The sequence below is a fragment of the Lytechinus variegatus genome, chromosome 1 (assembly GCF_018143015.1).
Source record: "Lytechinus variegatus isolate NC3 chromosome 1, Lvar_3.0, whole genome shotgun sequence".
In the NCBI taxonomy this organism is placed as follows: Eukaryota; Metazoa; Echinodermata; class Echinoidea; order Temnopleuroida; family Toxopneustidae; genus Lytechinus; species Lytechinus variegatus.
The window spans coordinates 54298796-54324708 of NC_054740.1; the positions used below are offsets into that span (position 1 = coordinate 54298796).

The 25913-nt window shown below is 34.6% G+C and overlaps 2 protein-coding genes across 3 annotated transcripts in view; both read left to right on the forward strand.

Moving 5' to 3' along the window:
• LOC121431038 (regulating synaptic membrane exocytosis protein 2-like) overlaps positions 1 to 15306 on the forward strand; it is a 50078-nt gene extending 34772 nt beyond the window's left edge. Inside the window, exons 2-3 of the mRNA XM_041628505.1 lie at positions 14661 to 14868; positions 15253 to 15306. Coding sequence (XP_041484439.1) covers positions 14661 to 14868; positions 15253 to 15306 — 262 coding nt within the window. The remainder of the gene's footprint in view (positions 1 to 14660; positions 14869 to 15252) is intronic.
• LOC121417021 (regulating synaptic membrane exocytosis protein 2-like) overlaps positions 14647 to 25913 on the forward strand; it is a 51925-nt gene continuing 40658 nt past the window's right edge. The window contains exons 1-2 of one of the 2 annotated variants that reach the window (XM_041610605.1): positions 14647 to 14868; positions 16706 to 16738. The gene's annotated coding sequence lies outside the window, so the exon portion shown is untranslated. The remainder of the gene's footprint in view (positions 14869 to 16705; positions 16739 to 25913) is intronic. The other variant, XM_041610611.1, reaches the window with a different exon arrangement.

Genomic DNA, 25913 nt, shown 5'->3' on the forward strand with positions numbered 1-25913 from the left:
CCGATAAACTCTGCTTGTGGAAACTTCTCCCAGCACAGCAATTATGTGAATAGTGGCAAACATTTTATTGACTTTTAAGTTGATAATTCATAAAATGTCTGCTTTGTTGTTTTACCACTCCTGTCAATGCAGTAGTCTGAATTATTGGTATAATGTCATTTATTTTACAAATTAACAATCATAGACTTGGAATACATATACATGTATATGAGTAAATGTAAGAAATTTGTAAAATGGTAGAAAATAATATTTATATCAATGAATATACAATATATGATTATTCTTCTGGTTAAAATGAAAAACAATGAAATCATCATTTTACTAGTAAACTACATGTAGTATACAAATAAGATTATGTTCTTTGTTGATGTTTTGTATCCCAAATTATTTTTCAATGACTTGTTTTTTTTGGCACATTCCTAATCACTCGCAATTAATCTTTTATCCTATTTCATGTGATATTCCTTTGTGGTATAATTGACAGTGCAGCTCCAATGGAACATGATATTCTGGGCCCCTTCTTACAAAGAGTTACAATTGATCAAATCAGTAGTAACTCTAAGGAAATCCATCAATGTCACAATTTTTTCTTTAGGAAATTTCTTTAATGTCCTTTGCAAGCAAAGAGAAGCACACTGAATATCATGAAAAATATGAATATATAATACATCATATCTAGAAAATATTCTAAACAATTACGTATTTTAGATGCTGAAGTTTCTGGCTTTCTAGAGTTGTGGTTGATTGGATCAATGACAACTCTTTGTATGATGTCCATCATAATATGATGTCCATCATAAATAATGGTAATAATAATTATAATAATATTCAGTTCTTTTATAGCGCATAATACATAGCAGACAATAAAACGTTTGGGTCTTTTGGTTTATGATTATGTAAGGAAAATGTTATTACCCAGTCAGAGTGTACCCATTTTCTGTTCTTGGCATATGTTATGTGAAGAAAGTTGGAATTCATTCAAAAGAGAATAGTTATTCAGCTCATTGTGTGTTCTGTGTTTTTTTTATATGACAATTTTATGTATTAATGCTAGCTTGTGATACCCTCATGATTTCAATAAGGATTTTCTTCAAATTCCACACCTACATTGTAAACCTACATGTTTTTCAAGTAAGATTGTTTGAAATTTGTTTAATATTTAGAACAAATGAAGCACAGAAGAAAAAGAGCATTTGAGAGAGAAAGAGTTTGTGTCTTTCTTTGAATGTTTCCGTTATCAAATTTCATATTTCTATCTCTCTTAATCTTTTTTCATCTTTCATTTATTAAAATATCTCTTTATCATACACTCTGTTCTTTCTTCCTCATTAATTAATTCATTAATTAATTTATTTATTCTTCATTCATTCATTCATTCAAGAATCACCTTATCAACAATATCTTTCTTACTCTATCTCTATGGATCCATTTTTTCTATCTTTCATTCAACATCTCTCCTCTATTCATCCATCTCTGTCCATCCATCCATGTTCATTATCACTATCTCTCTTTCTCTATCTTCTTTTAATCAACCCCCCTGTACATCCATCACCCACACTTCATATTCACTCCGTTCATTTCTATTTATCTTTCTCTCATATAATCTCCTTCCATCATCCTTTTTTTCTCTTCTTCTTTCTCTTCCCATCTCTCCATCTTTTAGCCTATCATCACAATCATTCCTTTCATGCACTACCATCACCATCCCTTTTCATCTTCCTCCTCTTAATTTCCTTCCTCCTCTTAATTTCCTTCCTCCTGCCATCACTCCATCACATATCCTCTTCATCTCCCTTCCCCCTCTTCCATCTGTTTATTGGTTCTTGTTCTCTCATCCTTTCACCTAAATACACACTATTGTACCCCACTTAACAGTACACAGAAAATTGGATTGCATTTGCATTGGATTAAGCTCCAATTAGGTGACCAGAAAACTCAACAATTAATGATGGCTTTTATTCATGCAATAAGTAGTTGTAACAAATCGGAAATGTATTTTAACGGCGGAAAGGACTTGCTGGACTTGCAGTTGAGTAGCTTTGCAGCAAATTTCATTTGAAAACGATACTACAAACACAGTTGGGTCATATTATAGACTCATTGATGTTCTATGAAATCTAATTTATTTGTCAATGACTCATAATATTGAGTCATTGTTGAAACCATTGGTCATTGGTCAAGTGGAGTGAGTTGTTGGTCAAGCGACATTTGCAATGCATTTGTATCCTATCATATTGCAATAATCTCAATTATTTCATATATTATTTGTTCTAGGTACAGTGTAATGCCAAGATCTTAATGTATTTCTTTATTTGAATTTGATTGTGCTTGTTATAAAGCAGTCATTAAATTCAATCATAAGTTTTCTTTCTACTTTTGTAAGTAATTAATGGCATGAAAATCATTTCATGATATGAACAATATGCTATGCTAAATTATACAACATTGATATTATCCCGAATGACACCATAATTCTGTTATCAAAGGCAGTGCAGTACTCAAATCAATAGTGACCAAAATAGTTAGATAATACATGTATCTGAAGTTGAGGTGACCATATTTTCTCCTGGGTTGTATTCAATTGAGTATTGAACATCAGGTGGAATTCAAGCAAAATATTCTCACTGGAAAGCATTCTGATATCTTGTTCAAATAAAAAATGCTATATAATTTAATGCAGCCCATGATGGTAACCTTAAAAGCTTGCACCCATCAATCTAAACCTTTAAACATTTTCCCTAATTTTCTTGAAGTGACTGTTGTGAGGAAAAACACATGCACTTTTTTTTCCAATTTTGACTGTCTTATTGTTGCATTAAGACTATTTTTCATCAATGTGTTCTATTTTTTTTGGGGGGGGAGGGGATGCGGACTCATCTGTTGGTGCTTTTCTTTGCATTACACAATCAAGAAAAAAATACTTGACTTATAAGTCTCTTTAAGAGTTGACTTAAATTTTGAATAAAAATACTTACCCGATTAAAAATTCTGAATGAAATATTTGTCATTCTGTAGTTATTAACGCTCTTGACTATTGTATACTCCCATCTCTATAGTGTTAGTGCACATTTACATCAATTTTAGATCTAAAGTGCAATAACCGATCAAATAATATTTGTCTGGGAAAGCCCAGTTATTCAATGTTTATTGAGACGTAAGCAAGACACAACCACAGATAAGTACAGCAAACCATTGAAAATGCAAATATGTGCAGATCATAAAGATAGCGAGACAGTTGTTAGTGTCAAATCAGGAATTGTTTTATGATGACGATGGAATAACGACGTTTCACAGTCATGCATCCAGAATCAAGAGATCAATTTAGACACTCAATAAAGCACTTTTTTTGTTCGATAGAAAGTAACAAAGTTTGTTATTGTATTCTTATCTTTTCCTTTAATCTGTAGAACAAAAATGGCATTTGTTTTCAACTTTCTAGAGTGAGAGAACCAGTGGTTCTGGATAAAGAGAGTTAAAGCCCCAAAACAAAAAACAAAATATTCCCTCATTTTAAATGTAGAATATTACAAGCTTTAAACTCGATGAATAGTATTCTGATGATATTGGGAAAACTAATCGTAATGAATAATCTACCACATTTTAACATGCACATTTTTTGGGCAAGAAGCAGGCCAGCAATCGATCACTATTTTACAATTAATTGCAAAACCTATGATTAATCTTGGGATCTAAGTTTGGTGTGCAGACATTGATGTTTATAAGAAGTCTCTTAAACAGTATCATCTGGAAACAAAAATGTGAAACACATGTGCTGATTGGATAAATACATTGATTTCATTAAAAATATGCTACGAAAACTTGAAATTCAATCAAAGCAACAGTGGTGTCCATCGCATCAAGCTTTCACACATCTGTGATTGGGAGAGATGAATGCAAGCCTTCTCCTAGCTTGGGGCATATCTCCCCACGCACTAATTGGAAATATACAGAAGTTTCACATGCAAGGGGTTTCCCCTTTCTAGATGAGAAAGGATTGAACTATAATTAGTCCAAAAGCCCGTCTAAAGCTTTGGTAACTGGTCCAATAATGTGAATTTTATTGGAATGCCATCTAACATTCCAACCTTGTAATAAAATCCAAAAAGTTATTAGATCTTTTGAATTAACCGAGTCTTTATTTGAATTTGAAAGTGAATATAGTTTTGACACCTTCTGGTAATGTTTTTTTTTATTTTAATTTTAAAAAATTTCTTTTAAGAATTTAACTGGTGTACCAAGTCTATCATGATTGTATGTTCATCACTGTTGTATTTCACTTGTTTGATACTTTTTCTATATATCTTGATACCTTTCTATTTCGCATAAATTCACACATAAAAAAATGTTTCAAAGTGAGTAATTTTAAGGTTTGGTTTTATGTTTTTAGTGTTAGTATCAATATTAGATATCACAACACCACCTGGAATTGAATTCTCATTATAGGTTGTTGAGCTATCTTGAGATATGGATGATTTTTGGGAACTCGAGTAAGGTTTTGCAGCTACACAGTGCATATCAAATAAAATTTTACACTTTGAAAAGCCCTGGGAATAACAAAAATATAGAACATGCGGGTAATTTTTTCACATATAATTTTGGGTTTGGGTCTCATTTATCCAATGAAAGTAAAAGTATTGACAGAATGTTACACTCGAGTGAGCACTGTCCATTTTTGTTAAGCTTGCAGAAATGTGTTTGCTCAGAAATGCCCGTTTTCACGCTGTGTCAAGGAAAAAGGGCAAAATCAAACTTACTCTGCGAAACATCTCTCATACATTTCCCTTGCAATTTTCGTCAATTGAAATAAAACGGATACATTCAAGCATTTTGTAACATCCATATTGAAATTTTAACCCTTAGTAGCACAACCTTTACCCTCTTTGTGCCAGCTGGATCTGAGGACATAACAGAATCTAAACAAAAATTTTTTCACTATTTTTTATCATTTAAAGTGGGTTTACATTTCATTTTGCATTTAATACTTGTTTCTCCACACTTTCCCCAAGCTTGACAATGATTATCAAAATCAAGCCTAAGCCATTTCATGTAAATCACAGCTCAGTGTAAAGCAGATATCGACACGATGGCCTGGGTGGGTGGGGGAATGGGGGTGCAATGCACTCTTCAAAGAGTTTTGCGCAAGGAAACAAGTTCAAAAAGGTAAAAGATATCTTCAAATTAATTTTACTAGCTAAATTCCACGTGTTCTTCATGATTAAGGTCTACTTTCATTCGCATAACTATTTCAAAGATCTGCGCAAATCATTTTTCACTCACTTTTCAAAAGTAAGTGGTGCTCACTCAAGCGGCAATATCTTTAGACAATTACATCATCATTTGCTTAAATGAATCTGTACCAATGTTGAAATGTGGAGAAATCTTCAGGATATCACAAATGTATAATTTTACAGGATTTTTATTAAGTGTAAACTTTTTTCTGATATGCACTGTAAAGGCATCAATCTGAGTTTTGCTTCCATAAAACACTGATGCCAGCCTGACACTTGCACGATTTTGTGTCACGCATTGGCACGACTCAAGTCGTGCCAATGCGCAAACTAGTCGTGAACTGGCGTGAAGTGTGCGTAAACACGTCGTGACACGTCGTGACTGCGTGCCATGTTGGGACGAGAATTTTGAAATGTTCAAAATTTTGGTCACGATAAAATTTAGCAACCAGGTCGTGAACTATGCGCAAACTGTTCATGAACTCGTCGGGACGATGCGGGAGGATGCGTGCCAGTGCGTGGCAGTCCACGCCATGCCACGACTGTAACAAACTGCCACGAATATTCACGAACAGCTCACGTCGTGCTCACGAATAGTTCAGCACGACACCGTCCGAATTGCGCAAACTCGTCGTGCCAATGCGGGAAATGCGTGAACTAGTCGTGTCAATGTGGACACTGACGGGCACGCATTCGTGAACAATTCGTGAACTCGTCGTGAACTATGCTTGAACAAGTCGCAAACAGTGCGGGAACCTCCCAGTTCGTGCCCCAAAATGGCACGACTTGCCACGACAAAATTGTAGCCAAAAGTCGTGCAAGTGTCAGCCTGGCTTGACACTGAACTAGAAAGCAACCACCCAGTTAACCTAAAAAAATCATTAACCCATATTCTGAGCTCAGGTTGTGGTTTAACTATGGATAGCAGATTGGGACAAGTATCTCTTAAGGACAAGTTCAATTTGTCAGCTCATTTGACAATTAAATCATTCATATGAGTAATCACTCAAATAGTTTTCGATATCATGAAAACATGAGGAAAGAGTCAAATAAAGATAGAAGACATAATGTATTTTTGCAATTTTTAAGTATGTGATTTCCAAGAACTTTTACAGAGGATTAGACCATGGCGTAAGTAAACCTGACTTCAGAATAAAGGCCATTGCCATTACATTCATCATTGGGCTAGTTTGCCTTGCCATGTATCAGTACTCATCTCTGACATGTAGATCCAAAGTCCATAGGAATCGGTTGTTAAAACCTGTGCTAACACTATTCGTAGTGTCATCTGCTAAGTCTCACAAGGATTAACAATATTCAGTGCATAGTCCTAATGGTGAGGCAGTCATTTCCAAATGAAAAAAAATCCCTGACTAAGGCTTTTCAGCAGCTGTATTTATTTGCTTCTTTTTTTCTTTGAGGGGGGGGGGCTGAGTTCACAATTTCACCCCTATGTCTCTTCTTCTGGCCTTCGCTACAACTGTTTTGCAGTCTTATGAATGTGCAACTTCTCAAAATCACTTCCATTTTGGGGGCATGATTACTTAGTATTTTCAAAACTATTTACTGATACAAAATTGATATGAGCCTCCCCCCCAAAAAAAAAAAATCGTGAATATCTTTATTATGATAAAACTGTCCATAATGGTTTAGGTTTTTTTATTAAGCAGTGCGAATGACCTTTAAATTTGATTTTTATGATCAGTTGCCATTATAGTGTAATGTAAAACCTCATCAAGTTCATGGTTTGATCAGGTTCAATCTTGCCATAAATCGTATTCATTCTCTCCCACCTCCATGAAAAATTATCAAAATTATGGATATTTTAATGGATTTTTTGATCAACTATTATTGATGTCATTACTGCAAGCTGAAATTTAGATAATATAATGTGCTCAGAAATATACTAGTATGTAAACCTAATTCGGTTTGGACTAATGAATAATTTTTTATTTTTCATTTTCAAAATAGTTTTTGTCAGTTAGAATGATATTTTCAGGTACGTACTATTTTTCAATGCAATATTTATCAGTATGAATTGCATTTGACCTGCATGGTTTTCTTTGAAATTAACTGGACATGAGCTTCTTTTGAAAACAGTTCAATTGTGAGAATTCAAGATTATAAGAATGACCTAAGACATATACAGTGTACGAGTGGGCGGAATTAAAAGGGAAAACCCTTTTCAACAAATCAAACCCCTGGAATTCTGTAAATGCCATATTTTTTTCTGATTCATCCACTATCCAGGGTATAAAGATTCTTTGCATTTGTCTATTAGAAATTGGTACAAAGAGAGAGAGAGAGTGATTCTCATTCTGTGACAGACCAGGGGCCTGTAACACAAAGCTTAGCAATGATCGTAGGGCATTTTTCTACAATTGATTGCACTGACTACAATGTACAATCAGTCTTGAAAATTGAGGGCACGATTAATCGCTTACTTTTGTGCTACGGACCCCAGAATTGAATATAATTGTAAACTGAGATTTCTAGAGGAGGATGATTTATGCATAGAAAGATTCTTTCCGATGCGGTCTTGACATTTGAATGCGGTTTCTCAAATTTCCCTCCTGGTTTTGATCAGGCAATTGGTTCAGTTATACTGGGAGTTCAGGGCCCCGTCTTACAAAGAGTTACGATTGATCCAATCAATCGCAACTATGGACAGCCAGCAACGTCAGTATCTATTAATGCATTTTTTTCAAAATATTTTCTAGCAATGATGTATATTCATTGTTTTCTTGAAAATACACCGTGCTTCTCTTTGCATACAAAGGACATTGTGCAAATTTTTCGAAAAAAAAATTAAGACATTGATGGATTTTCATAGAGTTACATATTGATCGGATCAATCTTAACTCTGTGTAAGACGGGCCTTGTTTTCTCTTTCCACATTTACATGGAATGTAAAATTAGTATGGCCTATGAGATGAAAGATGGTTTCCAGCCTGCGCAAAGAATAAGCATATTTATAAAAAAAATTGTCATTTTTGCAATAGTCTTATAGAAAATCTGAAGCAATCCAAGTGAAGCTTATCTAGATATCTAGCGTCAATTGCACAGTTGATATCCTTGGTTTTTTTGTTTTTGTTTTTTACTTCAGTCGCATTCCTATAGCATATTAAGTTATGACACTCTCTGTAAGTGACGCATTGGCCTATAATGCTATGTATTTGTGATTTATTACAAGAAAAGAGACAGTCACTATGTGTTACTTTATATTGGATATGTGTTGTCTTTTTATCCACTCTGTTTAACAATATCAAGGATATAAATTGTAGTTATTTAGTCAATGAATTTGTGAAAAATTATCGATGGAATATTTAGCATAGACCATTGTAAAGTTTTTTTTCAGATGCTATATGAAATAGATTGCTGTTTACTTGCAAAACTGTTATGTAAATGTTTTCTGCAATCAGCCTCATATAGTTGTTTTTCAGCAAGGTGCAAAACATTCAAATATAACCAAATGGAAGATATTACAAAAACATAAGCATAATCAAAATTATTACAAAACATCAATAAAGGAAAATATTCATCTCTGCATATTTTTGCCCCCATCTTTTCATCTTAATTCCTTTCCCTTTCTATCCATCTCTCCATGTATGCGATATCCCCATACCCCCCCACCCCATCCCCATACCTCTATATTAAGTGCTGCGAGGGTGGGGTGGGGGTCGCTTGAGGAAGATGAGCTAAGTTCCTCTGGATATTGCCCATGCGTGCAAAAGTACATTATCACACTACTGATTTTGGTTAGCGAACCTCTCCCTTTATCTGCAAGTACATTGACTGCATGTGAGCAATCCAACACTTTCAGAGTAATTGATGAGCGTCTGGCAAGGAAGTGGGGGTGTGGTAATGGTGGTGGTAGTGATGACGGCAAAGTGGTGGTGGTGGTGGTGGTGATGGTAATGATATGAAATGATGAATGAAAAGGGATAAAGAATGTCATTTTGCTATCCCAGATTGTTTTTTAATTTTCATTTGTATTTCATGATAGGGTATTTTCTTTTTTGAGCGAGTCGTATCTTAGATTTACATAGTCTCGGTATGTGTTGCACTGCCTGTAAATATAAAGGGATTGTGGGTTAATGCAGGGTATGTGTGCGAGGAGGAGGAGAAGTAAGAGGTGAAAGGGGAGGAGAAGGGGGAGAAGGATAAGAGGAAGAAGGAGAATACGGAGGAAGAGAAGGAGGAGCAGGATGAGGCGGAGAAAGAGGAGCATGAGGAGAAGGAGAAGAATGAGGTGGAGGAAGAGGAGCAGGAGGAGAAGAAGCAGGAGAAGGATAAGGCAAAAAAGAAGGAGAAGAAGAAGGGAGGAGAAGGAGAAGAAGAAGAAGGAGGAGGAGGAGAAGGATGAGGTGGAGAAGAAGGATGAGGTGGAGAAGAAGGATGAGGCGGAGAAGGAGGAGAAGAAGGAGAAGGATGAGGCAGAGAAGGGGAAGGATGAGGTGGAGAAGGAGGAGCAGGAGAAGGATGAGGTGGAGGAAGAGCAGAAGGAGGAGAAGGAGGAGTAGGAGAAGGATGAGGCGTAGAATGCAGAGGAGAAGGAGATAACTATAGGCTAAAGAAGGGGAAGGAAGAGGAAAGGGGTTAATAAATGCATTTTTTAACTTTTCTACTGTCTTTCATAATCTTGCTCTTTGTTTCTTTAGGCTCTTCTCACCTTCTATTTAACTTGTAGTACACTTGTAGTTTTTGTTCTGTCCATCTTTGCTTTCTCTCCCTACATCTGTCTCTCTCTCTCTTTAGATGGATAAGATGTAATGGCGTCACTGGTCATGCTGTTCTGCGCGCTGGCCTTGATCAAAATGAGGCATTCATTCGGAACAGTGCCCTTCCCTCTTACGCAGGCTACCCAAACATGACATCTAATATCAAACAATATCACCTCCGTTTCCTACCTCAACATATCTCCATCTCATTTTCAACTTGTGCATCATATATATATATATATATATATATATATATATATATATATATATATATATATATATATGTATATGACATTATATACAGCATTATAAGAGGTTGAGTACATCATACTTGTCCTTGATACGAATAGTTCCATGAAATCAAATCTATTTAGAATATATTTTGTTGTTTTAGTATACAACATTTACAAACAGCAGGAGGATTGTTATTATAAGCAGATTGCTTAAAATAAAATTGAAATTTTTTCATTATTTCTCTTGTTTAGCTGGATTTAATTCAGCCTTTATTCATTCACTTTTGATAAATATCAATTGATTCATATCTTTATGTTTTTGATGAGCTTTTTATTATATTGGAAGTGTACGTCCTCTGTCATTAAAATATTGTTCCTAATGCAGGATCTCCAAACACATGTACTATATCAATTGCATATACATATAGCTATATGAAAAGTTGTAGTCTGAAATTTTCATCAGGGACCATATTTTGTTCATTTTGGACATTTAAATTGTATACTTTACCTGTATCAGATTTTGAGTCTGTCACACAACATGTGCTTTAGGATTCATCTGAAAATACATATTTTATCATACACGTAAAACATTTCTATGTATCTGGCAATGAATTTAAACGAAACATGCTTAATCATCTTCAGATTAACCTCACTGATTTAATCTTAATCTGACGACATTATTAGCACTGACAAAATCATTACAGAACATTATAAGCAACCCCCTTGTGGATAAAGTTGAATAATTGATGAGATTTCATTCTTCCTTTTAGGATACCTGTCTATCCCAGACTTTCATCTAACACTGCTTCTACATGTATATTATTGATTACTTGGTATTGATTTGTTTTGAAAGTAGGGGCATAGCTAGGGATGTACCTCGGTGGGTATTGTATTCAGAAACACAACGGGCTAATGCAGAGGACCTGTGGACAGAAAAAAATATAGAGGAGAAATGGAGAGAAAGAGAAAGAAAGGGGGACCAAGTTGAATTAACGTGATAGGTTTCAAAAAGCTGCTCCTCGGACTTCACATGTGACTAGTGATATGGGGCCCATCTTACAAAGAGTTGCGATTGATCCGCTCAATCGTAACTATGGAAAGCCAGCAAAGTCAACATAAAAAATACATGTTTGTTCAAAATAAAAAATTTAGATATGAATGTATATCCATAAATTCATTGATTTCTGGACAATTTTGTGTGTCTCCTTTGTTTACAAACGACATTTTGCAAATTTCCTGCAGAAAAAATTATGACACTGATGGATTTCCATAGAGTTACAAGTGATTCTCTTTGTAAGACGGGCCCCTGGAGCCTGTTGCAGAAAACTTTTGCCATATCAAACTTTGGTAAACAAAATTTATGCCATTGACACTTATATATTAAAACAAATTTGCAGACTTTTTCTTTTAATATGCATTGGACTCCTGTTCTTGTATCGAATGAGATTATCCCAATTTTCAAGTTGTGTATAACCCCCAATAAATTTTGACAAATTGTAAACTCTGCATTCAGATAATAATAATCACTATTACTATTTTTAATCAGATCTTTATTTTAGCCGATAGGTATCAATATGATTGAGATATCTGTAGGACACCTATGAAACCTGCTAAGACGTTACAAACAACTTAGTGCCATCAAAAGCCTCCAGGGGTACGTTGCAGAAAGAGTTGCGTTTAAACGCAAGTCAAAAAAATCAATTGTAAGTCCCAAATGTTGCGCTTTTGATTGGTTGAAAATCAAGTTGCGCATGATTTTTAGAGTTTTGTTTGATTGCAACTCTTTCTGCAATGGGCCCCTGATACGTTATGATCAAGATTTTAAAACCTAGCTCACTCTTGTATTATCATATAATTTTTGTATTCTTTTAGTAATTGTAATTAAGGTGTTTATATGATTCTAGGATGTGATTGAAAGAATGGCAATCATCATTTTCATTGTTATCTAATATTCAACATTGATTAAGCACTTAATGCCTTGTTTCTAAGAGTTGTAGACTATTCCATAATTTTTTTGAACACCCAATTACTTCGCCTGAGTGGAAAACGTTGATAGATGCCTTGCCAAGAGACGCAAGTGCCGCGGTAGGATTTGAACCTCTGACCTTGTGATTCACAATCCGGAGACTACAGAAGAGCTGTTTTTTAGATGCTCTAGGGCAGTCAAGTTACATACGAAGTGGGCATTCCTCTACCCAGGGCACATGTTTTTGGGGTGCATCTTCCAGCAGAATAGATTCATAGATGTTAACTTACGCACCAGGTCAAATAAAACGGTTCACCCTCTTTGTCAAATACCTATACACTCTACTACATGTACATAATACAAACGTCGGGACGCCACTGTAGCTGCGCACATCTACTCATTAATTATGCATTGGTCATTGAATAGACAAGCTGTGTAGGGGTAGGAGTGCTATTATGTGGGAGGAATGGATGGTGAAGATGGTTAAAAGAACAAGGCCTATATAGCCTATTGCTGTTTTGTCGAGATGAATTAATACCCACATCCAATGAGTGTGTTTTGTTGAAGGAGGTCATTGGAAGAATAGATGGAATATAGAGTGTAATTTTTGTATAGCAGTATCTGACAAGAATATTTTCAGAGTTGACCATGAAATTCTTCATTATACCACATCGCATTTTTACCTATTGCAGAAGAAATCAACTTTTTTTTCTCATTATAATGATGAGAAACTTAAAGAAATTAATATTTCATATAATGAGATACAAACCAAATAATATGTACTGTAGATTGACATCACCAGTTTTCTTGTTTGCATACCAACCAGGATGTGCACATAAGCGAAATCTCAAATTTCATGGCTTTAAAAAAAATTCACATCTGATTTTGATGAAATTTTCAGTGTTCAGATTTTTTTTTCTCCTTTTATCAAAATCAGCTTTTTGGTGGGGTGGCATGTGCACCCTTTAAAGAGTTCATTTAATTGGGTCTATATCTGGTATGACATGTGTTTTATCTACCCTACATGACGATTTGTGATCTAGCAATAACTAACTCTTATTAGCAGTATACATCCTATAATAAGCATGATAAATGGGCATAGTCCAAGGTCTAATCTGTAGTTGCATGGCATAAATATGTACCTCTCATCTCTACATGTATATACATACCTTGTATGTTGTACACATGAAACTGTTGTTTGTATAGTTGCCATGGTAACTAATTAAATGACATAATCAAGTGGATGATGAATTATAGTATAGTCTCTCTCGCCATTCTGAAATTTGCTTTATTTTTTTTCCTTCCCATTTTGTCCTTATTTCCTCTCTTTGCTTTCCTTTCCCCTCTCTTTTAATAATTAATGATAATGATTGATATCATTTGAGTAATGTGTTTATTTTGAGGGTATGAGTAATACCAGCAGAATGTCTAAGCAGTATCAGCCAACTATCAGCCAAGTAGAGGTGTTGTGGCTCAGTGGATAAGTCTTTGGACTGTGAACCACAAGGTCCGGGGTTCAAATTCCTCGCAGCACTAGCGTCCTTTGGCAAGGCGTTTATCTACATTTGCCACTCTCGACCCAGGTGTAGTAAATGAATGGGTCCACGGTAGAAAGGAATTCCTTGAATGCTCAATATGCCCGATCAGGGTAGCCGTGCTAAAGCCGGGGTGATGGTATGCAACGCTTAGAAACATTGGTATTAAGCGCTGTATAAATGTTGCATATTATTATCAACTTCACACATTGATATGAAATTTTGATTACCATTTTGATTGGCTTTATATCAAATATACACTCTAAATGCAAAAGAGCTAATATTTTAGTCCTAATCACACTCCTCCTGGATGACGGACCAGTCATTTTGGAGTGGGATTTACATCCTTTCAGAGTGCATTATAGCTCCTTCTGAAGTGAAAATGTCTAAAAATATACACTGTTCACTCCAAAAAGAGCAATAATGCACTCTCAAAAGATGTGAATCCCACTCCAAAACTGGTCCCTTGTCTTGCTCTGAGAGGAGTTTGATTAGGGACCAGATTAGCTCTTTTGCATTTACAGAGTTGAATAAGCCTTTCTTAGGCTTTTCAGTTGACAAACTGCTATCACTGAGGTCCTTGCACAATAAAAGTGATATATAGACGTAAATGGCAGAAGAACTATAGTAATACACATATAAACAGGAATAAATATAATTGTAGACAATATAAACACAGATCAGGAGATGTAGTACATAGTGGAATATCGTTCAGATGAAATTTTTACTCTTCGCATGCTGAATTAATTTTGGGGGATGATAATGTCAATTGCTTCCATGTTATATTCTTCAATTCAAGATTTCCATATTGCACCATTGATACTTATTATCAGTATTATCAGCTTAGCTAATTTGAAGATAAGGGAGAAAACTAATTATTACGATTGTTGAATTTAATTGTACAAATGTACAAGATTGCAACGTCAGTGTGCAAAGGGTTAAATAAAGTCTTATCCTCTTTATTTTTTCATCTGCAGATCGTTGCAGGATGACATCACCAAGGCAGAGCAGACAGTCAAGGTCATCACTGAGGAGAATAAAGTCAAGAACCTGCAGCAGAACGGGGCAGTCTGTCAAATCTGTCACAAAACTAAGTTTGCCGATGGGGTGGGCCACTCCTGCAACTACTGCAATCTTAAGTCATGTGCCAGGTGCGGTGGGCGTGTCACTTTAAGATCCAATAAGGTAGGTCTCTCCCCCCACCACCCTAATTTCAGTAGCTTGGTCAGGGTGGAATTGTTGGTAGACAGTATACCGAAGTGTGACATCATCAATTTTCAAATTTGCATTTCAGCATTTTTTGGTACCACATTTCGAAAGGTGATGAAAGACCTCCACAACCCTCTCCCGGTTCTAAATATTAAGATCCAGGCAAATAATACATTGACTTTATAGGAGCTTATCATGTATTCATGAGGTCACATCTTGGGCTCCCATGGACCGATCCCCACCAAATTTGGGTTGTGAAGGTATTTTATTATTCTCTGCCAAAATATTGAATAAAAAAAATGCTGAAATGCAAAAAAATGTATTTTGTGATGTTATCACTATGATTCATTATAATCACAGAGAGGGAATGATGATAATAACAATGTGACTTGTAAAGCACCAAAGCCACTCTAAACAGTCCTCAGGGTGCATAAAGGGCTAAGAATTGTATAAAAGGGTTCTGAGAAGTTTAAGTGAAAAAGCTCAACAGAGATAGAATATTTGATGTTTTTGATCCTTTGGATTTGTGATGATGAACCTTGTCATTGAAAAGTTTGTCAAGAAATTAAAAACAAAAGTAAGTGAAATGAATTGAAAATGGTTTGAAAATGAAAAAGGAAATGAATGACTATCAAACAGTGCAAAAGGGCATTTATGCGCTTTTTTATGTGACAGGATTATAATGATTGCTTTTAGATGTTTTTTGGGATGCATGAAATTCTGTACAATTGGCTGAATATTTTATTTATTTTGATTTTAAAATGTAAACCATAAAATCACATTATTTGAGATTTCATACATTCTAAATAGTTTGGAATAAATGTATGGTCTGTTATATAGCAGCAAAAAATATATGTTCTTTTTTAATGTATTTTGCTCTTTGCATTTTATATTGATTTTATTACTTTGTTTAAGCATCCTTTTTGTATTATTTATTGTTGTCTTGAAAATAAAATGTATCATCCTCAATACCTTTATTGTTTTAACACAAGTCTATCCGTATTGTGAAATACAATAGCTACATTATGTGTACCCAAGAAATTAATTCAGATACTTTTTCTTCTCAAGTTCTTATTATGAATCATTAAATATCATAGTTATTTTATGCCTATTTTATATCATTCGCTTGAATATGATGATGTAATGAAAATTATTGTGTTTTGGGTTTGTTATGTAAATTTGAAAATATTGATGGTGCATGCGTATTAATTTTGAAGCATGTTGTATATGTGTGTACTGCACATAATATTATTTGGGGCACTGGTATTTGTTTTACAATTATGAGTTAAGACAAGAGAATTTTATCTGAGTGATAACTAAATACCTCAATGCCAGTATTTATCATCCATGTAATATTGTGATTTGATTCTCAAAAGCAGTGGCATTATAAGCCTGCTTGAGAAGAAATAAGGGGTTTGAATTTGATTACCCTTGAAAATACAATCGGGTTTACAGTTTTACAGTATACACTGTACACTGTAAAGTTATAATATTAAAAACATAGGCCCTGCCACCTGTTCTGAGAGGATAGCACCAAGCATTTTACACCAATGTCTATTTCATGGTGTTTGTTCAACACCTTTTGGTGTTATTATAACACCTATTGGTATTATTGTAACACCTTGTCTTATTAATTCTAACACTATTTGGTTTTAAGTTCAAACTAATGGTGTGAATTTAACACTGGGGATGTGTTCATCCTCTCAGAACACTGACTATTGGTGTTTTTAACACCACATTAGTCAGGTAAACATTGAGGAACTATACCAGTATCTCTCTCTTTCTTTTATTCTTTCATCTAATGCTTACATAGCCATCACCCGATAAAGGCACCGGCAGATCAGAGGTACAGTTAAAAAAATAAATTATAACCGGAAGTTTTAGTTTTAGAAATACTAACTGGGTGTAGTGTAGATAACCCTCTTCCTAAGTGACACCCATATTTTTAAACCATTTCTTGTATCCCGTCTAGTTTCCACTATTTATCATAATAATTATAAAATCAGCCCAATGTTGGATATATTTTTTGGCACGGTATATTATAATTATTCTGAAAGCACAATGTTTAGTCAAAAATCATGATGATCATTTTGTTTTCTTTTACTCATGTCTTTTGTTGAAAATTTTGAAGAAACAGCATTTTCTGATGTTGAACATGTTTATTCTTGCAAAGCTTACAAAACAAATTTGAATAGAAAAAAGATATAGCAGGCAACTAAGGCAACCAGCCATCCAGTGCAATATGTAAAATGAACAAAACCTTTATATGGGTAAAAACCTCAAATTACTGGAAATAACTTTCTTTATATTGCCATGTAAACCCATTGTGGATATTTATCTGTAACCCATTAGTTAGTAAACCCTTTAGTGTCTTTTTAATCAACAGGTGTTAAGTGAGACAAACTTTGCCTTAAAACAGATGAAATATATAAAAATATGTAGATACTACAAAGCTTATAAAGTAAAGTTTTGATGTGTGATAAATTGAGTCATCTGTATTCAACAGTGTTGAAGAAAGAAAGTTAACAGGTTATAAATAACATTTACATAATATTTAGTTACATGTATTTATGTGAGTGTGTGTTTGTGTGTACAATGAACTCTTACATCCATTTCATGTGTGTCATAACTTTCTCTATTTTGAGGGAAATAATTTTACCAGTCATTCTAGCATATTAATCCAAATTACCATTGCTGCTTAACTCACTTTTTGTTGATATACTGTACTTCTAAATGATGTGATATGCACCACACTGTGGCTTTGATAGAATGAGTGAAAAGATGTGATATTTGCAAAAAAGAAGTAACAGAAAGGACCAAACTCTGTTTTCTTGAAACTTTGTCTCATAGAACTGTGTTGAAAATGATCATGAGATTATTGTAAGTTCTACAAATGGTAGTATATGCCATAACCGTGCTAATAACTTACATACAATGCTTTTGATTTTTTGGTAATCACTGTGGTAAAAATGATATGCTTTAATGTAATTATCATTAATGATTGCATACTATGGTTATCAAAAAATATGTTGTTGTACTGGCATTTCATAACCTGAAATTAAGTTTACTACAATTTGCTATCACAGTAAGATATAAATGAATCGTGCTAGTAATCTTCAAATGTAAGAAATTGTGGAAATTGTGACACGATGTGACAGCCATGATAAACAATCACTACTTATAGCACACTGTGCCAAACATGCTAAGCAATCGCTATTTCAAAATAGTATAACACACTGTGGCAACCATGATAAGCAATTGCTACTTTGTGAAAGTATAACACACTGTGGCAACTATAATAAGCAATTGCTAAATTAGGATAGTATAACACACTGTGGCACCCATTATAAGCAATTGCTACTCTAGGATAGTATAACTCACTGTGGCAACCATGATAAGCAATCGCTGCTCTGGGATAGTATAACACACTGTGGCAGGCATGATAAGCAATTGCTACTCTAGGATAGTATAACACACTGTGGCAACCATGATAAGCAATCACAACTTTGCAAAAGTAAAACACACTGTGACGCCATGATATAATAAAGCAATGACTACTTTAGGATAGTATAACACACTGTGGCACCCATTATAAGCAATCGCTACTCTAGGATAGTATAACACACTGTGGCAACCATGATAAGCAATCGCTACTCTAGGATAGTGTAAAACACTGTGGCAACCATGATAAGCAATCGCTACTCTAGGATAGTATATAACACACTGTGGCAACCATGATAAGCAATAGCTACTCTAGGATAGTAGAACACACTGTGGCAACCATGATAAGCAATCGCTACTCTAGGATAGTATGACACACTGTGGCAACTATGGTAACAATTACTATATTAGGATAGTAGTAGTAGTAACCATGATAAGCAATCAGTACTCTAGGGTAGTATGACACACTGTGGCAACTATGGTCACAATTACTACCTTAGGATAGTATAACGCACTGTGGAAACTATGATAAACAATATATTATAATATACTTTACTATAATTTGCCACATTGCCCTAATCAGTCCCACCACAATATGCCATTGCCACTTTAGGATTTTATGACACACAGTCACCATTATAGAAAAGTGTGACACACTGTTGCAACCAGTGTCAAAAAGAACTTTTGGAAACACCATGGCAAGCATCGTAATTGCTAATCTATGCTATTATGATAAACTTGCAACCATTTTTGCCATAGAAGTTGACACACTGGCAGCCATGGAAATCTATTGCTACTGTGAAGTAGTAGTAGTTCACACTGTCCAAACATGATCAATTGACATGATCAATTGAATAATATATTATGACACACTATGGCAACCATGAATTGTGATGCAAGATGAACAGTTGTAATTTTTAGCTCATCCTGCCCGAAGGGCAAGATGAGCTTATGTCGTGGCGTGGTGTCCGTCATCAGTCCACAATTTCAAAATGCTACTTCTTCGCCACTTCAAGTCCGATTTCAAGTCTGTTTGCTTTATTTGATAGCACTAGGTGAGGGATTAAAAACTTCTACACAGAATTTTGAAATTAGTTTATGCGCATTTTTCAAAATTCACAAAACATGCTTCTTCTTTATTTGTTGACCGATTATGTTTTTTTTTCCATCTGGTAGAACTTCATGAGCTTCACCAAACTTCTACACAGAATTTTGACATTTTCAGTAGAAAATTATTTGTGCTAATTTATGCAAAATTTATTCATAAATAACAGAAAATGCCTCTTCTTCTTTATTTGTTGACAGATTTTGATTTTTTTTCTTCCATCTGGTAGAGCTGCATGAGGTTCTCCAAACTTGTACGCAAAGTTTTGAAATTTTCAGTAGAAAATTATTTATGCTAATTTATGCAAAATTTATTCATAAATCACAAAATATGTTTTTTCTTCTTCATTTGTTGATCAATTTCACTTTTGTTTGCTTAATATGATAGCTGGAGGTTGTGATACAAAATTTAAACACAGAATTTTGAAATTCATTAAATATGCTAATTTATTGATATATTTTCAAAACTCACAAAAAATACTTATTTAATTGTTGATTATTTTTGTTCCATCTGAGAGCTACATGAGGTTCACCAAGGTTCTACACAGAGTTATGAAATTTTGACTAGAAAGTTATTTATGCTTAATTTATATGAAATTTATTCATAGATCACAAAAAATGATTCTATGTCATTTCTTCATCAATTTCAATTCTATATCCCCAATTTATGTCACCAATATAATTCACTACAGTGTCAACTGGGCTGAAATTAAAATTGTGTTAAATTGTGTTGCGAGATGCCGGATGAGCTCCACATCATTGATGTGCTAGTTGGTAATTAACATAATGTTCATATGATCATACAGGAGTAGCAGCATACCTAGAGCCTGAGAAGTATGCTAATAAAATGCAATGAAATGTTATATGGAGGTCAAAAGTTTATACTGTGCTTTATGAAAAAGACATGCATGTACTTTCAATCTTTACAAAATTTCTACAAAATCTGTTTATTCAAAACAAGAAATCTAACAAAGAAAACAGAGTAGATGTTCAGTTGTTATTGAAATTGTTTTCATGCCAAAATTGCCCAGCACATCATACATCAATCATGTTATTTATATACCGCAGCACAGAAGGATTCTCCTAGATCTAGTCTAAAAACCTTGAAACATTTACGTCAATTGATGATATTCAGTGAAGCACTGTGTATATATGGGGGAAAAACACTTTTAATTGGACAATGTTGGGCTTCCTTTATATACAATATCACTCCCTATAGTATTCAGGGGAAGGAGTCTGGTATCTGAGACTAGGCTGACGTCACCCAACCTATGAAGGACTCTCGATGCAGCCCCTCACATCTCAGACACAGTACCGTACAAAACGGATGTCAAAGCAAACGGTTTTGACGTCATGATAACGAATGAAAAGCATACAACAATTCTAAGATGGAAATAAGTTTACATAAAAGATCAGGGTTGTGGGTGATATTTAGAAGCCCATTCCATATAAAGCCAAGAAACTGATAACTGGATTGCCATTTTTAGAAGGAACCATTTCGATCGACTTATTAAAATGAGAATGAAATATGCCTTTAGTGCATTCTCAAGAAATAGTACACTATAGAAAACTTGGGTAACCAATGCGCATAGTGGGCCACTCCAGTAAATATGCAGTGGTGTTGAATTCAGTGTTAGTTCAGCATCCAGTGTTATTACAACACCTTTGCTTGTTAAGGTAACACCCTTCAGTTTTGTGTTCAAACTCTAGGGTGTAATTTTGACATCTTATACATGTAGTTGTGGCCCTCTAGCGACACCGATTGTTCATTGACACCCAGATGTTTAGAGTGTTTCGATCATCGATTTTCATATTAAGTGTGCTGCTATAGAAATAATGCTATTAGCGTAGATTGTCATGCTAAGTTAGAATTGTCATTCCATGTTAAAAATGTTTTATTGCCTTTCCTGCTCGGCTCTTTCATGGCATATATGTACGTGCATGATTCTTTATCTCGAATGATCACACTTATAATATCTAATTTATATGATGATCATCCAATTCTTGCAAGTTTTTAATATTCTTATTCTGAAACTGCACATTAACATCAATATCTGTTTAGATCCTATGTTGCAAACAGTCCCTCCTTCCCGTGTAAGCTTACAAGTCTTATCGATTCTATGTTTATGCCATGCACATGTTTAATTAATTAACCAAATATTTGAAATAGGAAATCATGCACAATGGGGTGTGTTGCTGGAAATGTAAAATGAATCCTCTGCCAAAGTCAGAAGGCAGGAAAAAAGTTGTCATCTCTGCGTTGCGTCATGGTAAATGGTTATGTAAGACATCCGCTTGTTATAAGTTAAATGGATTGGGATACATGTTGGTTTTTATGCCAATGATGCTGAGGCTTTCAGTGGGGGTTAAAAAGAATTGGAGGAAGAAAGAGAAGAGAGGGAGAGAAAGGGAGAGAAGGGGAAACAGGTAGGGAGAGATGTTGATATAGGCTGTGGGTGAAAAGCGGGTGGGGGGAGAACGAGTGGGGGGGGTGAGGAGATCCAATGCAAATAAGGGTGACATCACATTCTAGATTGTTCTGCCGAGTAATAATTTAGCATCTTGCATCATCTACTAATATAGACATTTCATAGGAGACGTGTTGTTAAAATTTCATAATCTTCATTTTGGCATTGTACTTTGATGGAAATATGAATAATTAAGAAAAAAAATGGGTCGGTGAAATTTATTTTGTATCACATATGATACTGAATGATTGCAGTTGCTTCATATCTAAGGAAGACAGCGCAATCATTTTTAATCAATGTCATTGAAAGGAAAGTAATAAATCTGTAAGATTATGATGCTGAGGATGATGAAAATTATTTTGATGATGATAATGATAGTAATAATAAAGTACTATCATATAAACAATGATATAAGATAATAGAATTAAGAGTAGGCTTATTTGTGATTATGCAAATATGATATTGATGATCATTGGTGTAATACTAATGAAAGCAATATAAACAGTGATAAGAACAACAGTAATGGAAATAATGATAATAATAAACATGGTGATGATCATAGTAATAAAAATAAAAATAGCAATAATACTCGTAATGTCGCTAGTAGGCCTTGATTGTAATTATTTCCATCATTTTTTTGTAAGTAAAATCCTAGATTGGGAAAAAACTGATATTGCTACTACTAATAAGAATAGGTTTAATAAATGAATAAATAAATAATGATAATAATAATCATAATTATAGTAATAAAGATACTAATTAAGAGAATTAATGGTAATGATGATAATGATCTCATGAATAAATAATAACAGTGGTTGTGTGCATTTACAGTTGACAGTGATATATGTGGAGCGTTGTGGCCCAGTGGATAAGTCTTCTGACTTTGAAACAGAGGGTCGTGGGTTCGAATCCCAGCCATGGCGTAATTTCCTTCAGCAAGAAATTTATCCACATTGTGCTGCACTCGACCCAGGTGAGGTGAATGGGTACCCGGCAGGATTAATTCCTTGAATGCATGAGCGCTGAAAGGCAGCTCGAGCTAAAGCCGGGGTAATGATAATAATAACAATGCGCCTCGGAATAGAATATTTCTAGATAGATGGCGCTACATAAATGCCTATTATTATTATTATATACCTGACGTGAGAGATGAGTTTAAATGTTTAATTCAAACAAAGGACACACCTCAAATCAGCTCTACAATTGATTGATTTTCTTTAAGTTAATTTGTTTTTCTAGGAACACCAGGTTGTGAACTTTATTTTTAGCTTACCATCATGTATAGGCTTGAAAACAGATCTCAACTGCTTGAAATATCTGCTGCAATCAAGGGATTGTTTGATGTTGACCCTAGACAGCAAATATCTTTATTTTTCACTCTCTGGGGGCAAACTGTGAAGATTATGACTGTGCATTTGTGTCATATTGTTTGCTGAGTTCTAAAATGGTATGAACACCTACATTATGATCACATAATGTTCCTTGAATTAGCTTTAATATCACTAATCTACTGCTGCGTTGATGATCTGTCTTTCTTGCGACCCCGGTGAAACAGTATGCATGGTTTTATTATACTAAAATATAAAAGTGAAAATTTTTTATATGAAAATAAAAGGCTTTCACATGTTTTTTTTTACAATCAAATGCAGAATTTAGACTTTCATAAAATCAAATTTTTAGTGATGAGAAACAAAACAAAATTGCATGTTCAGAATGCTGTTTCTTTACACGTATCTTGCAAAGTTATGACATTTTAAAATTTTGCCTAATTTCACAAAGCAGTTATATGCACATCCTGGTGTGTATGCAAATGATGAGACTGATGACGTCATCCACTCACTTTTTCTTTTGTATTTTTTATAGGAAATAGGAAATATTTACTTTTTCTCCTCATTGTCAATTGAAATAACAATTAATTCCTTCATTAACATGTGTAATGAGCATTGTTTAATGCTATATAATTCAGTCAAGTTGGTCCTTATTGTCAAATCTATAAAGAATGAAATATTGTATAACTTAAACAATAAAAGAACAAAAGAAATAGTGAGTGAGGGACATCATCAACTGTCTCATTTGAGTTGTGCATATCACTGTTTTGTGAAAATAAGCAAAAATTCAACATGTCATAATTTTTTTATTTTACATCCAATTTTAATTAAATTTTCAGCGGTGTGATAGTTTGATTTTTCTCTATTTATTCAAATCAACATTTTTCTGGGGTGGACGTGACCTTTAATGTTCATAGAAATTCATCAGAAGTATGATTTGTGTAACTAAGATGCTAATAGGGCCCATTCATTATTGTCAGTGAGGGACCACACCCTCATATATTTGAATAACATTGTGTACTTCAAAATTTCACCAAACGTTCCTTTAAGTTCTAATGCTTTCCTTGATATAATGATTCTAACCATAATTGAATAATGATAGGCACCATGATATCTCACTTTTAATCTGTTTTCTACTAGATCTATGTACTTTACATAACATTTTCAACAAGGGTGGGGGGGGGGTTATGATACAAATAAGTGATTACAGGCAAATTCGCTCTGAGCCAATCAGATGAAAGTATTTCAGTACGTTATACCAATTGGTCAGTGGAAATCCTGGTCTCATAAAACGTGCAGTGGTTAATGAATCTGAGAAAACATTCATCTAATCTCAAGAAATGTTTATTAAGTCTTTGCCTATCAAGGCTCCAAAAACTATGAGCCTAAATCACAAGTTTTGGGTAGAATTATTCAACAGAATTAATGACTTTAACCGTTATCATAAACTGAATTATGTTTACATTTGTGACAAAATGTCTGTTTTAGATACCAGCCCAAAATTCCAGCTTAAAAGTAAAGATTAATGTCCTCTTTGCCTCGTAATTGCATACCAACTTTGGTCTTGATTGGGTGGGACTATTTACAGACTATTAAAGAGACGTCAAGGGCCAACACGTACCTAAAGTGTTATTGGTGTGGAATGTACAGTTGCAGCTGTGAGGGGATCAATTATCAATAATGAAAAAAGGGTCATTCTCTCTTGTACAATGTTTGCATATTTATTGCCCTTTCAATTGAGGGGATATATAATTTTGACTGAATAGTTATACCACCTTAAATGTTTGAAAATGGTGAGAATACACAAAATGACTATAGGACAGTGAGGAAAATTGAATTATTTTTTAAATTTTTAATGCTAATGAGTGAGTGTCTCATCAGAAAGGATCTGAAATTGTAATAAAGAATATTATAAACATTTACATGTGATATTAAAAAAATCTCTCTCATAATAATCGACGTGTTCGAAGGACAGCATTCTTATCCAAACCTTATTAATCACCAATTCCTAAGACATTTTGAAATAGTTTATTGTTCTTTTGGAAGATTTAATTACACCATGCATGCAGAAGGAATATTTGTAGACTATGTTTAGTTTGAATTCCGCATGTGGTGTGGAGTATGTGGAGTCCTTGCTTCATAGACATTGATCAGGCCACCCGATTGGTGCATATTGTCCCTATCTTGATATAGGAAGAAGCAGAACGGGGTTTAACCCTGAATCTTCTTCGATCGGCGGTATGACGTCACAGCTCCATCTCTCCCCCCCCTCTCTCTCTCCCTATCTCTCTGTCTACTTTCTCCTCTTGCTCCCTCTGTTTCCCACTCTCTCTCTCGTTCTTTTGGATGAGCTTTTTCTCTGCCGGGTGTAGGCCATTCCTTTATGTGTATGTCAACATGCAAGGGATGAGTGTACACTTGCTGATTCTGCTGTGCAGCCTGGGAGTTGTTTGAGATGGGGAGACGGAGAGTGGGAGTGAGGGAGAGAGATAGAAAAGGAGAGGCGGATAGAGAAGGGGGGGTGAAGCAAAAAGAAAGAGAGCAGCAGCAGAGAGAGAACAATATCGCAGATGAATAAAGAGAAAAAGAGAAAGGAAGAGACAGCAAACGAAGAGAGAAAGAAAATGAGACAGAGAGGGAGAAATAAAGACAGGAAGGAAGGAATGAAAGAAGGATGGAT